Genomic DNA, 17,590 nt, shown 5'->3' with positions numbered 1-17,590 from the left:
CAGTATTTATGGATTTATCGCTGGTGTTAGGTTTCGTTTCGAAGAATAAGCAAACGTTTATGCTATATTTCGTAGTTAAAATAAAATAAATTTTTTCCAAGGGATAGGAATGAATTACTTAAGAATTATTTTCAATTAAAAATTCGACGTTCAATTGATCGATAGATTGTGACAATTCGTTCTAACCTCGCGGATTAAAGTCGTTAAAGGGAGAATTTTACGAAGGGAAATCATGGTAGATAGGAAAAGCAAATACACTGTTTCGGCTAGAGATAAAATATCATCGATAGGAGGTAATATCCTCTTGAATATTATTTTTTTAGTGAAAACGATACGAGATACAATCTAATTTAGGTGATACAATGAAGAATTTAAATGAAAATTTTACTACTGAATTTTTGAAGTATGCAGATGAATACAACGTTTATCCCTTGCCAAGAATTGTAGTGAGTTTCCCTATATGGAATTTCCTTAATCAATTTTCTAAAGGAAATTATATTTTTTTAAACAAAAGAATTTTGTTCAAATTTCAGAAAAACATGGATTATCGCATGTCCAGCATATCAACAATTTCGGAGTAAGTAATCAAATTTCTAAATTATTTAAAATTTAATAATTCAATAATTTTGATTAAGAATTTTTATTTTAAGAATCGAAGACGATGAATCTCCTATATTTCATTTAACGTATACGAACAAGAAATTCGTATCTCCGATAAAAATTGAAAGCAAAGATAAGTATCTTATAAAAATTTCTTATTAATAATAATGATAATATCATCAATATCATTTGATCTAATTTTTTTTTTTTTCCTCTACGGCGCGAGATATCGATCTGTATATTAGATGCACTGAATTCTACGATGCAAAAGTATAATACCATCACGGTATTAAAGTAAATCAAATGATCATTTCCTTTTTTCATTACATGCTTAAAAACAAAAAAAAATAAACATTTTTATCGTGATTTATTATCCTTCAAGATTACCGAATTGTAAAATAAACGCATTCGGCATCATGCAAATTGCGGGAATGATAATAAATATAAAATGCATCAAGGATTTAAATTTAGATATGAATCCGAATACGCAAGAAAATTATCATTTGCTCTGCACACCTGGAGGAAGGTAGGTCAGTAATAAAGTTACGCGTAAGTTCGTTTTAATAAATAATTTAATAGATAAAATATTTAGTTTGAAGTATCTGTCTTTGAGACTTTGTGAAATAAGTGATAATGGAATGAAGAAGATTGCAAAAGAATTAGAATATCATGATCCTCCGGATAATCCTAAGTTAACTATTTTAAATTTGGCACATAATCATATAACGAAAAATGGAGCAGGTCATATAGGAAATATGCTTCGAACGAACAGGTAAATTCATCAACATTATATATATTATATATATTTGTACATATATTCATACTCCCAAACTTCGTCCCAGTCCCACTCCTCTTTTTCATAATCTTAAACGATGGTTCTTTATAAAAAATTCCACGATTTTCTAATATAAAAACATATTAGAAAAAAAATAAATTTATATATAAAGTATATATCTTTATGTATAAAATATATACATATATTTTTTTATATACGTAAAAAATAAACTTCATTATAATTTTTAATCAAGGAATTAGAATAATTAGAATGCAGATAAAATTTAAGAAAAATAGAACAAGAATAGAGTTGGAATAAAAATTGAGAAATCAGAATCATTTATAGAGTATCACATATGAAACATATTTAACTAAGGATAACAAATATGTTAGGAAAAGAATAAAAATAGAATAAGAATTAATTATCAGCACTATTTTTGAATATCAAAAATATTTCTCTAAAAGAAATGACGTTAATATTTAATTCTTATTCTATCTTACTCTATTTTTAGTTTTTAGAGATGGTAATAACAATTAATTATTATTCTATCTTATATTGTTTTTAGCAATCAAGAGATGACAATAAAAGTCAATTCTTGCTCTATCTTATCCTATACTGTCAAGAGATGGCAATAACAGTCAATTCTCTTTCTTGCCTCACCTTAGTTTGTTTTTACAAATCAAGAGATGGCAGTTACAATCAATTCTTATTCTACCTCTATCTTTTTTTTAATATTTGCTTTCCTTATTTATGTGTTTCGTTTAAAATGATAAAAATGATTTCACAATTTTTACAATGTTATTATCTTCCTTTTACTATTTGTTCTTCTCTTTTATCTTCTGATTAATTTCATTAGTACCTTTTTTTGATACATTTTATTATTAATTGCAATAATTTGTTTTTGTATATATATATATATAAACGATACATTATTTATTACATGTACTTATCCTTTTTATACAATATCATTATGTTAAGATAATTATACAGTATCTTCATATATATTTCCATTCTTTATGCATATTATTCATATATCTTACATATATTTGTTATTATAAACATGTAAAATATAATATTATGATAACTACGATTAAAAAGTTGAATATATAAAATAGTAACTATAAGAAAAAAAAGTACATTAATTTCCATAATTTAATGTTAACTAAAATATACAAAAAATATATGGATGCTGAAATATTATTTTTAACAGATAAATGAAAAAAGTATGAAAGATAAGTACAAAAAGTAAAATTAAAAAAAAAATCTCCTGCTATTTTCTTTAAAGTTATATTCTCCTCATAAAAGATCAAAATCAAAAATAATGATTTCTTCAAAAATTCAAATGTATTTTCTTCAAATACATATTCTTTTAATAAAAAGTCGAAATTTCCAAGAAATGGCAAAATTTTTCGAATCATTTCTGTCAAATTTATAGATTTCTAATACAAAATTTATTTAAATTTTCCATTTTTTAACAGAAAAATATAATTAAAAAAAGGCAATATGCCTTATACCTATTTTTTACATTTTACTTATCTTATGAAGCTTTAATATTTCCAGAAATCATTTTTTAATAATTTACTTAAATCTAAAGGATTAGAAAGAATGTAGAAAGGAAAAAATTTTTTAAATAAAAAACTCATCCATTTATTGAAATAATATTTATTAAATATAATTTACAATTAAAATTACATATTTTCTTAATTATTAATTGATTGAACTATATCTTGAATTTAAAATAATGTATATGTGTTTAAAAAATCTAAGATGTTCAAAGAAATTTTGTCATTTCTAAGAATTGCAAAAAAATATCTGAAAAAATTTTTTGATCGACCTCCTATCGTATCATGTTCTCCTAATACAAAATCGAATTTTTACAAAAATTTTTCTATTGGTCAGGGAATTTCGAACTTAATCTTTTTTGTTGAATATCTGGTTTGTTTTTAATAATATCTAAAAATGCTTCGAATAAAAGTTGAATAGTTTCGAAAGGGCTATATTCTGATGATCTCAATTTTTTTATAATTGGGGTCATAAAAAGTTATCAACGTCAATTATATTTCTTTAAATGGAATTGTATAATTTTTAATGCACCAGTCGATGTATCGTTGTATTCTCCATAAAAAAGCTTTAAAGCATATATAATAAGAAACCATTAGTTTAAAAGATATTTAATTGAATTCTTAATTAATTAATTAATTAATTAATTATTTTGTAAACTATAAGTGTTTTGCTATATATGCCTTAATATTAATATTTTTTAAATGGTACATGTTTAAAAAGTAAGTATAAAACAAGTAAGTATATTATATTATATTATATTATATAATTATATTATATTTATTATAATTATATCTATAAATATATTATATTCTATAATTAGGTTTCAATAATATATTTAAAAAATTTTTTGTTGCAGAAAAATCATCTTCAAACTGGAAGAAGTATATTAAGGCAAGCAGAAGTTATATATTTTATGAATAATTATTTAAAATCATTAAAAATTTTTGTAAATAAACATTAATGTAAATAAATGTAAATGTAAATGTAAATGTATATGTAAAAAATATAAAATATAAATAAAGACACCAGACCTGTGAACAATCCGTAGTTTTTATTTATTTCCCAATCCCAAAATCCCTAAATTTTTCCAATTTTTTGGCATCATTTCCAAGAATTGCCGAAATTCTCGAATGACTTCTTATCAACTTATATTCTCCCGTTAAAAAATCGAGTTTTCTGTCTAAAAGTTTTTACCCTACGTTTAACAATTATATTTAAAAGGTAAGTATAAAACAGTTAAGTATATTATATATTATAATTAGATTTAAGTAAAATGTTTAAAAAAATGTTTAAAAAATGTTTACGAAAACATTTTTTTGCTGACAAATCATCTTTAAAATAAGGTAAGTACATAAAGGTAAGTAAAGGTAAGTAGAGGTAAGTATTTTACAAATATTTGAAAATTTTCGAAAATTTTTGTAAATAAACATTGCAGAATGTAAATAAACAAACCCAGAATGTAAATAAACATTGAAAATGTAAATAAACATTCCAATGTTTGTAAACAAACTGAAATTTTAACTCGCAGGCCCAGAATTCTTTAAATTTTCGAAAATTTTTGTAAATAAACATTGCAGAATGTAAATAAACAAACCCAGAATGTAAATAAACATTGAAAATGTAAATAAACATTCCAATGTTTGTAAACAAACCGAAAATTTAACTCCCGGGCCCAGAATTCTTTAAATTTTCGAAAATTTTTGTAAATAAACATTGCAGAATGTAAATAAACATTGAAAATGTAAATAAACAAACCAATGTTTGTAAACAAACCGAAATTTTAACTCCCAGGCCCAGAATTCTTTAAATTTTCGAAAATTTTTGTAAATAAACATTGCAGAATATAAATAAACAAACCCAGAATGTAAATAAACATTGAAAATGTAAATAAACAAACCAATGTTTGTAAACAAACCGAAATTTCAACTCCCGGGCCCAGAATTCTTTAAATTTTCGAAAATTTTTGTAAATAAACATTGCAGAATGTAAATAAACAAACCCAGAATGTAAATAAACATTGAAAATGTAAATAAACAAACCAATGTTTGTAAACAAACCGAAAATTTAATTCCCGGGCCCAGAATTCTTTAAATTTTCGAAAATTTTTGTAAATAAACATTGCAGAATGTAAATAAACATTGAAAATGTAAATAAACAAACCAATGTTTGTAAACAAACCGAAAATTTAACTCCCTGGCCCAGAATTCTTTAAATTTTCGAAAATTTTTGTAAATAAACATTGCAGAATGTAAATAAACAAACCCAGAATGTAAATAAACATTGAAAATGTAAATAAACATTCCAATGTTTGTAAACAAACTGAAATTTTAACTCGCAGGCCCAGAATTCTTTAAATTTTCGAAAATTTTTGTAAATAAACATTGCAGAATGTAAATAAACAAACCCAGAATGTAAATAAACATTGAAAATGTAAATAAACATTCCAATGTTTGTAAACAAACCGAAAATTTAACTCCTGGCCCAGAATTCTTTAAATTTTCGAAAATTTTTGTAAATAAACATTGCAGAATGTAAATAAACATTGAAAATGTAAATAAACAAACCAATGTTTGTAAACAAACCGAAATTTCAACTCCCAGGCCCAGAATTCTTTAAATTTTCGAAAATTTTTGTAAATAAACATTTCAGAATATAAATAAACAAACCCAGAATGTAAATAAACATTGAAAATGTAAATAAACAAACCAATGTTTGTAAACAAACCGAAATTTTAACTCCCAGGCCCAGAATTCTTTAAATTTTCGAAAATTTTTGTAAATAAACATTGCAGAATGTAAATAAACAAACCCAGAATGTAAATAAACATTGAAAATGTAAATAAACAAACCAATGTTTGTAAACAAACCGAAAATTTAACTCCCGGGCCCAGAATTCTTTAAATTTTCGAAAATTTTTGTAAATAAACATTGCAGAATGTAAATAAACATTGAAAATGTAAATAAACAAACCAATGTTTGTAAACAAACCGAAAATTTAACTCCCTGGCCCAGAATTCTTTAAATTTTCGAAAATTTTTGTAAATAAACATTGCAGAATGTAAATAAACAAACCCAGAATGTAAATAAACATTGAAAATGTAAATAAACATTCCAATGTTTGTAAACAAACTGAAATTTTAACTCGCAGGCCCAGAATTCTTTAAATTTTCGAAAATTTTTGTAAATAAACATTGCAGAATGTAAATAAACAAACCCAGAATGTAAATAAACATTGAAAATGTAAATAAACATTCCAATGTTTGTAAACAAACCGAAAATTTAACTCCCGGGCCCAGAATTCTTTAAATTTTCGAAAATTTTTGTAAATAAACATTGCAGAATGTAAATAAACATTGAAAATGTAAATAAACAAACCAATGTTTGTAAACAAACCGAAAATTTAACTCCCTGGCCCAGAATTCTTTAAATTTTCGAAAATTTTTGTAAATAAACATTGCAGAATGTAAATAAACAAACCCAGAATGTAAATAAACATTGAAAATGTAAATAAACATTCCAATGTTTGTAAACAAACCGAAATTTTAACTCGCAGGCCCAGAATTCTTTAAATTTTCGAAAATTTTTGTAAATAAACATTGCAGAATGTAAATAAACAAACCCAGAATGTAAATAAACATTGAAAATGTAAATAAACATTCCAATGTTTGTAAACAAACCGAAAATTTAACTCCCGGGCCCAGAATTCTTTAAATTTTCGAAAATTTTTGTAAATAAACATTGCAGAATGTAAATAAACATTGAAAATGTAAATAAACAAACCAATGTTTGTAAACAAACCGAAAATTTAACTCCCTGGCCCAGAATTCTTTAAATTTTCGAAAATTTTTGTAAATAAACATTGCAGAATGTAAATAAACAAACCCAGAATGTAAATAAACATTGAAAATGTAAATAAACATTCCAATGTTTGTAAACAAACTGAAATTTTAACTCGCAGGCCCAGAATTCTTTAAATTTTCGAAAATTTTTGTAAATAAACATTGCAGAATGTAAATAAACAAACCCAGAATGTAAATAAACATTGAAAATGTAAATAAACATTCCAATGTTTGTAAACAAACCGAAAATTTAACTCCCGGGCCCAGAATTCTTTAAATTTTCGAAAATTTTTGTAAATAAACATTGCAGAATGTAAATAAACATTGAAAATGTAAATAAACAAACCAATGTTTGTAAACAAAGCGAAAATTTAACTCCCGGGCCCAGAATTCTTTAAATTTTCGAAAATTTTTGTAAATAAACATTGCAGAATGTAAATAAACAAACCCAGAATGTAAATAAACATTGAAAATGTAAATAAACAAACCAATGTTTGTAAACAAACCGAAAATTTAACTCCCGGGCCCAGAATTCTTTAAATTTTCGAAAATTTTTGTAAATAAACATTGCAAAATGTAAATAAACATTGAAAATGTAAATAAACAAACCAATGTTTGTAAACAAACCGAAAATTTAACTTCCTGGCCCAGAATTCTTTAAATTTTCGAAAATTTTTGAAAATAAACATTGCAGAATGTAAATAAACAAACCCAGAATGTAAATAAACATTGAAAATGTAAATAAACAAACCAATGTTTGTAAACAAACCGAAAATTTAACTTCCTGGCCCAGAATTCTTTAAATTTTCGAAAATTTTTGTAAATAAACATTGCAGAATGTAAATAAACAAACCCAGAATGTAAATAAACATTGAAAATGTAAATAAACATTCCAATGTTTGTAAACAAACCGAAATTTTAACTCGCAGGCCCAGAATTCTTTAAATTTTCGAAAATTTTTGTAAATAAACATTGCAGAATGTAAATAAACAAACCCGGAATATAAATAAACAAACCCGGAATATAAATAAACATTGAAAATGTAAATAAACACTCTAATGTTTATAAACAAACCGAAATTTTATTCTATTTTTTGAATTTTAAAATTTCTTAGAATTTGATGAATTTTTTGACTTTTTAATAAAATTATACTTACCTTATACTTACCTTATACTTACCTTTTTCTCTTATGAAGCTTTAATATTCATTTTTTAACAATTTACTTAAATCTAAAGGACTAGAAGGAATGTAGGAATAAAGGTTTTTTAAATAAAGAATTCATTTATTTATTGAAAAATGACGTTTATTGAATATAAATTACAATTAAAATTACATATTTTTTAATCTAAAGAACTACAAGGAATATAGGAATATATGAAGGTTTTTTAAATAAAGAACTCATTTATTTATTGAAAAATGACGTTTATTGAATATAAATTACAATTAAAATTACATATTTTTTAATTTAAAGAACTACAAGGAATATAGGAATATATGAAGGTTTTTTAAATAAAGAACTCATTTATGTATTGAAAAATGACGTTTAATGAATATAATTTACAATTAGAATTACATATTTTCTAATTATTAATTAATTTAACTATATTTTGACTATTCATAATGATGTGTTGAATTTTTCCAGGCAAAATTCTTGAAAAAACCTCTTGAGCTATCTCCAGTCAATTATATTCTCCTGATAGAAAATCGTATTTTAGGCCAAAAATTTTACCTGTAATTTTAAACAAAATTAAACTTTCGAATTAAGCAATTTCTTACAAATTTCACGTGCCATCTCTTGTTGAAATATATTTGTTCCTGATTGAAAGTTAAAATTTGGACAATAAAAAGAGTTTTGTCCATATTTTGACTTTTGTAACAGAAAAATATAAATCTAGAAGAGATGGTACTAAGGGAAATCCAATTGCTCAAGTTTTGCAATCAGACTAACATATTGAGAATAATTTTTACCAGAAATGCATAATTTGAAAGAAAGTGCATGAATTTTAAAGACAAAAATTATCTATTATATATTTACCTGTTACTTACCTTTTTAAGCTATTATATTGTTTAGGATCAATTATAAAAATTGTTATTCTTGTAATTACAAATTTATTTCATTATATGTATATAAATTTGTTACAGCATTCAAAATATAATGTAACATAATAAATATAATAATATGATAGTACTATATTGCAATCTATTTTTTATTCTTTTCGTTCATTGTTCATTATTCAATATCCATTTAAATAATATCTGTAAAAGAAACAAAAATATTTTATTATTTATCAAACACAACTTACAATTACAATTAAAATCTAAGTTTTTTTGCAATTACAGATCTTTAAGATGCTTAGTTTTACTTGGGAATAGAATATGTGATGAAGGAGCAACATTAATACTACAGGAACTTAAAATGTATTATAATTTATTCTGAGTCATACTATATTGATCAATACCTAACATTAAATAATATATTTAATCGATTAAATTAGAATTACTTTAAAACATGAAGAAATTGTAGAGCTGCGTCGTAGAAAATTCGCTGAACTGGCATTGTTGGATGAATGGGTAATCAAATATTTATTAAACTTTTTCCATAATTTTTAAAAAAAAATATATAAATTTTTTTCATATAATTATTAAATATTTAATAGATGGAAAAGAGAAAAATGGAAGAAATTGATAAAAACATAAATGAAGAATCAATAAAAAAAAATGCTAATAATAAATTTAAAACACGGCAAAATCGTCGATCTAAAAAATGTGTATATCGTAAAAATGATATATTTTTCTTCCTTGATATATCAATTTCCTTTTTATAAAAGAATAAATTATTTTTTTAGCTCTTCAAGATTCTTCAATGATAATAAAAGAAGAAGGAAATTTAATTGAAGATTCAGATTTTATGAATGTAATGAATGAAATCTATAGAAACTATTTAACAACGCATGATTTAGATTGATTATTTTTTTAAATTTAATTTAAAATTCATAGAAATTTAAAACAATAGTGGAAGATGAAATGCCATGCCATCCTTTTAGGAAAGAAAGTTATCCAATGCATGGAGAAATAATGGCAATTGGAAACTTGGAATTACAATACTTAGATTTAAGCTGTAAATATTTATAATTTATTTTGAATAATGAGAAATCTGAAATAAGATCTTTTTTATTTAGACAATCATTTAACGAAAAATATTTTTGAAGAATTGATAAACTGTCTCTATTATCAGAATTATATGTTACGTGGCAGTACAAGCAAAGGTCTTTTATATGTTCTCATCGAGGTAATTAAAATTATATCTAAAATTAATTTCTTATATTGTATTATAAATCTAAATTTTTAAGGGAAACAATATTAAGAAGGAAGAAGAAAAAGAGTGGTATATATTCGAAAAAATTTTGCAACAAAGACAAACTGGGGAATCTCTGAAAAATAATGCTTTTCGAGAATTCGTGTCAAAAGATTGCGAAATCTTACGGCAAAATATTTGTTTATCATAAATATAAATTTTCTAAAAATTCGCATAAATTTCTACAAATAAAATTATTATTAAAGTATTATTTCTATCTTTCGATTCGTGGAATTAATTTAAGATAACCAAGTAATATATGCAACGTTTCTTCAAATAATAATTAAAATGACAAGGAATAGTTATATCACATTCTTTTAAGTTTATTGGAAAAAAATAGAAAGTTGGAAAAAATCGGCAAAATTAATCGAAAGGAAAAATGAAATGGCGTGATTTTGTCATGCGAAAGCTCTTATCGTTTAACCTTTGGACTTTCATGCGACAGCGAGGCCAGAGTTATACATACTGTATGCCTGATCATTAGTTTTGCCGCGTTGCAATTTACGACAATGTTGTTTCACATTGCAGCCGCGGCAGTGTTAACGAATATCGCGTTTTTAGAAATCTATACGTTGTATGATATACCGAAAATCGAAGATATTTCGTTTCTATCGGATAAGGTAAACCTTATAATCAACTTTTTTTAATTTTCTTTATTGTTATTGGTTTTAATAATTTGATTAATATTAATCTTTAAATTGATAATCAAATAAAAATTTATTGCATTATGAGATAAATTAATAAAATTATTTATATATTTCAAACAAAAATTATAGACAAACTGAGATAGCTGAGAAGCCTAAAATAATTGTATTTAAAAATATCATACGCAATGTTCTAGATATACTGTTTTATTTTTTCACGCAAATGAATGCCGGAAATGGGGTACAGTCGATGACGAAACCGGTATCCGGCAAATAAGTGAACACATACGACCTCTAGTGTGTCGAAACATGTGCAAAAGATAGTTGGGTGTGTCGTCGTCATTTGCTTTTTAAGTAATTTATTATTAATTTTCCAATTATTAATAATAATTGTATTTGAAGATACGAAACTATTTCGAGAATTTTAATATTCAGTGGTGAATTATTGATTACCGTGATTCGTTCTTTTCAAAAATATAAATAAAACGGTTTGCCATAACCAAAGTGTTATCTTTTTTTTTAGCATTTAACCAGTAGTGCCATCTTTAAAAATATTCAAAAATACTCAAACTTGGCGTACATTACCGACAACAAGGTGAACTTGTTAATAGTTTTTGACTAATATCACCATCTCTTCGAGAAAACTTGAAACTTCTCATACAGTTGCAGATAGTAAAGTGAATTGTTTAGATAAAATCAAAAAATTTTATCACTAAAACAATAGTTTGATGATGAGACAAATAATTATCTTCTAAACAATCCAAAGATTTAATTGAAGTTCAAAATGTACGAAAATTTGTTCAAGAATCCTCTACAGCGAGTGTTCGTGTATGGAACACTAAAACGGGGAGAACCCAATCACTGTTTGATTCAAGACACTGAAAATGGTTATGCAAAATTCTTGGGACTTGGAAGGACTACTATTCCATATCCGTTAATAATTGCAACTGATTATAATATACCATTTTTGTTGAAGAAACCTGGTTTTGGTCACGTGAGTATTGCATGGATTTGATAGTATTAATATAGATAATGTCACTGTACAACTAATTTTGTCGAATTGTTAATACACAGTAACAGCATTCATTGTACGTTTAATTTTTCTTAAGAAGATTATTATTTTTAATTTATATTAAATTAAATATCTTTTATTTATAATTCTAATATTAATATTATTATAAAATAAATCATTTTAAATTTTTGTTTATAATTGCATTTGCATTGAAACTTTTTTTTTAATGTTTGAAATAAATTTTTGAATTATTCTATATAACTAATATATAGAATTATTTTATTTTTTTTTTTTTTACATTTTTTTTACGAGCAGCATGTTTTCGGTGAAGTATATGATGTCGATTCAAAAATGTTAAAAAAATTAGACGAATTAGAAGAACATCCAGCTTTTTATAAACGATCAGAAGAAAATATATTATTTGCTCCAGAATCTAAAGTCAAATCGATGGATAAATTTGAAGAGGTATATTATTTTTAAAAATATTTAATACATCTAGAATTATGTTTTTCTTTATCATTGTTTTTTTTAAGAATAATAATGTCTTAAAAGAAAAAATAAAAATATTTTCTTTTCTAATTTAAAAATATAAAATAGCAAAATATCAAATAGATATACTATTCCAATTAATATACGCAATTGTTATTAAATTAATCTGCTCCATTTATTATCAAACTTATTTTCAGGTCAGTACCTTGATAAAGGTATGGATATATTTTCTACCAAAGTTCAAGACATCCTTATTAGAAAAACCCATGTACAATTCGTATAGCAACGAAGGAAGCCACGGACTCAAGTATTGCGAAAAGTATGTTCGCGATGCCTCGTACAATCACAGAAGCGAAGTTCAGTGATACTTTATCCTCTGAAATATATTTGTTTCCAGCGAGGAGAGTACAATAAGGCCGGAAGACCTGTTCTGACCAAGTTTTGCATATGTTGCTGCTTCGTTATAAAAATTCAACATTATGCTGTTAATTCTAGTTAATAAAAGATTAAAAGAATAGTTAATAAAAGATTTTTCGTCAAATGAAAATATTAGAACTTAATCCTCTGCAATTTAAAATGTTTTTTTTATGACAAAGAATGAGCTTTCTTATCGAATTTCTTTCTTTCTTAAAGACATTTCAAAACTGCATAGGATTAAATCATATCTTATGTTAATTTCCATCACGATGAATTATTAACAAACGAAGCGACATTGTGCTTTTTATAAAGCGAATTAATTGTTAAAAGAATATTTTGAAACTTCATGTAACAATCAAAAATGTACCTAATACTGTAACACTTATATATATACATTCTCGAAAATATATCTTGTACAGCATAATGTATTATTATTTGCAAAAAACAGTTTTTCTTTTCTTTTCTCTTTTTTTTATTATTCATTTCACAGAAATTGGGCACGAGTATTGCGAGTTGCATTTAGTTGAGATGTGTATAATGAAATGAAATAAAAACAAAAAATGTTATTAGAAATAAATTTCATATGTTCACTCTATGTTTTTCTTATTATTTAATATTAAGTTCATTGTTCGCCACGTTGCACCTCATTCTTTCTTTCGCGCATTCTTTCGCTTCCTCTGTCATTCTATTTTCTCTTCTAACAGTCACGATAAAATTATTTCAACTTCTGTAACAAAAGGCAGGCGAAGTTCAGTATTCTGACGACAACAATATTATTTTCTCGTGATTTCATCTTTTTCTTTCTCAATATTCGATCTTATTATTTACTGAATATTGAGACACTAATCCCCATTTTATTCCTTAGAATTAGATAAGATTGTTATTTTCAGTCATTTGACTGAAATTGATTGACAAATTATAGGATTGGTGACTCTTAAATACAGTATGAGATCAGTCGATCAGTTTGTTAAAAAAAAATGGCAAAATGATAGAAAAGTTTTTATAATTATTTAATTATTATCTAATACTTATTTCAATCCGCGATTATAAATGTATTATTATAAGAATTTAAATGAATAAATATATGATTCGATCTGAGAAACGAACAAACTGATCGGTCCAACCAGATAAGCAACTTTAAATTCTCGCACATGGAATTTGCATATTTCTATGTGGAAATGCCCGTAAAATGTGCTTTCGATTCTCGAGATAAAACTGTGACGGTCAATCGCGCGAACAGAAAATTATCGATCGCAACCATACTCATTTTTGAGTGATTTCTCTCGCACTTTCAAAGCCAATCGCGAGATCACCGACATATTGATGGTTCACGAAATTAAAATATTTAAGGCAGTACTTATAAGTTTGTCCTAGGAAATTTATTATAAATAATCACATCCTTTTTTTCTTCTTTTTATAGTTCACTATACAAGGCTCCGTTTTTTTTTTCTTTTCCTCGCTTGTGTATGTATGGCTCACGTTTTTCGTTTTTCATTTTTTATCTATTTCTTCAAGTTATATTTCTTCTTCTCTTTTTTTGTTCACCTTCAAAAAATAACAGCGTTAGCACCCCAAACTCCTCGCAGGAGAGGAGTCCCACGGAAGAACAATTTCGTAATTCTTGCTCTTCCTTTATTCCTTACTCAATCCAACCTCTCCCCAGTTTTCATTTCTTTTTTGCGAAAGAAATCCCTAAATCAACAAAACTAATTAAACAAGCGTTAACAAAAGCGTACATACGTCTTCTGTTTTTTTTTTTATATTTGTTTACGCATATATGTCTCCTCTTTTTGTATTTTTTGTTGGTTATACCTTAAGTTTTCTCGATTTCACTTATCTGATCTATTATACTTTGCGTATACGTTTTTTGTTTCCTTTCTTTCACGCAATTCTGTTGACATTTATAGCAATATTTTCGCACCGTTCCAAAGCCCAGCCCCGGAATTCAATTATTTCGAAATAATTATTACATATATATATTTATACATATATCTTAATTCATCTAGATTTTTGTGTTCGTTGACGTACGTTGCCGTTGAGCGAAACGATATATTCGAAAAGCCACGGCCCAACCAGGATCGATCTTACTTCGAAAAGTCTCTTAAATATAATCGACTTCCTTTTTCTTCGTATAATGAACACATAATTACATAATAATCCTTCTTACTTGAAAGGATGTCATATTTGAGTATTTTAATGTTTCAATCTATATTCCCGTGACGTTTCGAAGGCGATCGATCAACTGACGCGAAAGCAAACACGCTAAACGAAAACAGCAGCACCGTGTAAAAATACAGCTGTCGCGTAAATACTTCACGCGATTAATCGCAAAGTTTAACATCTTTTGCGCGAAGAAACGAAAGGTCTATCTCAACTTCCGGTCTATCACGCAAACTTATAGTTTTCCCCTTACTTTCTCCTTCATCAATAAAGATCTTTCATCTTTTTTACTATATAGATTAAAAAATTAAATATAAAACTGGTGCTAAAAATGTATGTTTTGAGCATGTCTTTCTTATATGAAAAAATAAATGTTCACGTTCATTTGCGAAATTCATCGCAAGCACGAATCGCGTCTTTACGAAAGAAATCGTGCATCCAGTTTCACGATAGTAAATGAGATCTCCTATCGAACGAAACAGGATTTCTTTTCTTTTTTCTTTTAACTATCATCGGACCTGTCAAAAGCTAGAGCACGGTACATGAATCTATGATGGATTCTATCCGTACACGCTTCATCATGTTCTATATCCTAGAAAACATATTTAATAGCGCAACTGGGCCACGAAACGGAGAGAGGCGATGATTTAATGATGATGATTGTGTTTGTCATTTGATCGAGTGATCAAAGATGATTTCAGCTTTGATCTTGCGATAGGGCACCATATTTGTTGCCCAAAGAGAGCTTCGGCGCTTGAGCTTGCGCATCCTGCACACTATATGACCTACTGCCTCCTCGATTACGAACTTCTTCAAATGTACCTTCATCTCGTTTCCTAAAATAAAATTCTAATTAGTTTTTCAAATAGATATAAGTTTTTTGCAACATTTTATAATGCTTGAAAATATCAGTAATCCATACCGCCTGCCCCATGGTCCACTGGGTTCATTGCTCTGTTGCTGTTTGGAATTTAAAGTTGGAAAATATTCTTCACTGTGTATGTCCGGTGCAACATTTTTCGCTCGTTGTCTAGGACTAGCAGCTACTGTCTGAATATTTCTTAAGTGTGGTGGCTTATAACTACTTCCTGAAGTAACAGGTGGTGGTGGTGGTGGAGCTATTTCTGTTACTTCTGGTTGTGGAGGAAGTTCAGGCTTCTTCCAAGGACCTGAATGTTTTAGGCCACCCTCTCCTGATTCTCCATCCGAGCTATTGTCTCCTGTACCTTTTTCATCATCGGATTCTGCATCTATGGATTCGTTAAGTGTTAAGTTTCCAATTTTCAAGCCAGTATAATCTTTCTTTTCTTCTTCAAAATCTCTCCATTCATCTTCATCCTAAGAGAATATATTTGTTAAACGTGTAAAATGATGGAAAAATTTTTACGTAATTTATAAAGGATACACATTATAAAAAAAAAGTAATCAAATGAATTTTTTCGTTCAAAAAAATAGATTCCCGATCTTAACATCGAAAAGATCATTTGCGATAATAATCTTAGAACAGCTGCTCTGTTTCGATAAGTTTACAGTGAAAAATATTCGTGTTTGTATAACAATTCAATTATGTAACAAACGATTTGACTATTAGACAACAAAAGAACATGAATCACATTACAGATTTAAAGAATTCAAGAAAGCAGATTAATTTCAGTAATGGTACGAATGACGTTTACACGAACAAATATGGCAGCGACCTATAGCGCACGGTAATCGACAGTTTCGCGTGAACAATTTCTGATTTAAAAGTCAGAAGTTTAAAGAAAAACGAAGAAGAAGGAACACGCACGAAACGAACGTATCACCTCAGTTTGTTGAGTTTCCTCGCCTTCCGGATTCACTGGTTTGTCTTTTGATTTCTTTCCCAAACGTTTACCCGTCTCTTCCAATTTCTTCGCTATCTCCTCTGTGGTTGTAAATTTTTTTCCTTTTGCTTTTTTACGATCTTTTTTTGCGAAGAAGTCATCCAAATCAGCCATATTGTTATGACTTTCGCGATGCACGCGTCGTGATTATTCGAAGAACAAGTTTTTTTCACAAGAGCACGAGGAACAGCCTTAGTACAGAGTGATCTGAGGCACCGCTGCTGCTGTCCACATGGGCTTGTCTTGGCCGGAAGTCAGTCAAACACTTCGAAGTCAATGGAACTTCCAAATGCAGGGCCAATTTTCACAAGAACCGATTTACATCATAGAAATACGTTGATAAATCGTAATAAAGGACAATACAATCCTTTTATCACTGAATATTATTTTAGCTTTATAAAACACAGAGAAATTCTATTCTTAACTTAGAATATGTGGCGCTGACTGTCTAGCAGAAGACCAACACAAAAAAATTCACGGGCTACCTAACCTAGAAATGTAATCGCGTGTTTCAAAAATATCAAATCATTCGAATTGTTTCACAAAAATTAAAAAAAATCGATGAACTAGATTACTTACGAATTAAAACTGTGATTCAAAAAATAGTAAAAAGAATTAATATATATCATAAACGTAACTTATGCAGAGGTTAATTGATCCACAGTTACCGTATGTGGCATATACTATTGATGGCGCCACTTTTTCCTTTGCTACTTCCGGAATATGAAATGACGCTCAAACTGGTATTAGTCTTGAATAAAATAAAAAAATATATTAATCTCATATTTAAATAAAAATAAATAAATTGATTCTATTCATTGAATCATTGTAAATCATAATTTGTGCATATGTATATTTAAACAAGAAATATT

The 17,590-nt window shown here is 26.7% G+C and overlaps 3 protein-coding genes and 1 long non-coding RNA gene across 7 annotated transcripts; 2 read left to right on the top strand and 2 right to left on the bottom strand.

The window, feature by feature from the left end:
- The first annotated feature begins 443 nt into the window (after nt 1-443).
- Nucleotides 444-4,109, top strand: LOC133667160 (leucine-rich repeat-containing protein 71-like). The gene is made up of 4 exons (XM_062083681.1): nt 444-577; nt 651-1,126; nt 1,193-1,372; nt 3,795-4,109. The coding sequence occupies exons 2-4, from the start codon at nt 1,017-1,019 to the stop codon at nt 3,826-3,828; spliced, it is 324 nt and encodes a 107-aa protein (XP_061939665.1). The 5' UTR covers nt 444-577; nt 651-1,016; the 3' UTR covers nt 3,829-4,109.
- A 4,188-nt stretch (nt 4,110-8,297) lies between these two features.
- On the bottom strand, nt 8,298-10,464 carry LOC133667158 (uncharacterized). The gene is made up of 3 exons (XR_009832352.1): nt 9,278-10,464; nt 8,823-9,032; nt 8,298-8,505 (listed from the first exon to the last, which is right to left on the bottom strand). It is a non-coding gene; the product is annotated as an uncharacterized LOC133667158 (long non-coding RNA).
- A 126-nt stretch (nt 10,465-10,590) lies between these two features.
- LOC107998837 (putative gamma-glutamylcyclotransferase CG2811) lies at nt 10,591-13,288 on the top strand. 4 transcript variants are annotated; one of them, XM_017058339.3, is made up of 6 exons: nt 10,619-10,751; nt 11,299-11,370; nt 11,581-11,769; nt 12,103-12,252; nt 12,474-12,595; nt 12,674-13,288. In XM_017058339.3, the coding sequence occupies exons 1-6, from the start codon at nt 10,641-10,643 to the stop codon at nt 12,708-12,710; spliced, it is 681 nt and encodes a 226-aa protein (XP_016913828.1). In that variant the 5' UTR covers nt 10,619-10,640; the 3' UTR covers nt 12,711-13,288. The 4 variants fall into 4 exon arrangements, with proteins under 4 accessions (XP_016913830.1, XP_061939617.1, XP_016913828.1 ...); XM_062083633.1 differs by lacking the exon at nt 11,299-11,370 and having other exon boundaries at nt 10,599-10,751; XM_017058338.3 differs by having other exon boundaries at nt 12,474-13,288.
- Nucleotides 13,289-14,050: 762 nt separating this feature from the next.
- On the bottom strand, nt 14,051-17,438 carry LOC107998836 (protein CDV3 homolog). Its single transcript, XM_017058337.3, has 4 exons — nt 17,298-17,438; nt 16,659-17,208; nt 15,776-16,191; nt 14,051-15,689 (listed from the first exon to the last, which is right to left on the bottom strand). The coding sequence occupies exons 2-4, from the start codon at nt 16,830-16,832 to the stop codon at nt 15,551-15,553; spliced, it is 729 nt and encodes a 242-aa protein (XP_016913826.1). The 5' UTR covers nt 16,833-17,208; nt 17,298-17,438; the 3' UTR covers nt 14,051-15,550.
- Nucleotides 17,439-17,590: the final 152 nt, after the last annotated feature.

The sequence above is a fragment of the Apis cerana genome, linkage group LG13 (assembly GCF_029169275.1).
Source record: "Apis cerana isolate GH-2021 linkage group LG13, AcerK_1.0, whole genome shotgun sequence".
Lineage (NCBI taxonomy): Eukaryota > Metazoa > Arthropoda > Insecta > Hymenoptera > Apidae > Apis > Apis cerana.
Note: the sequence above shows the minus strand (reverse complement) of the source record. Positions and strands in the feature narration are given on the sequence as shown.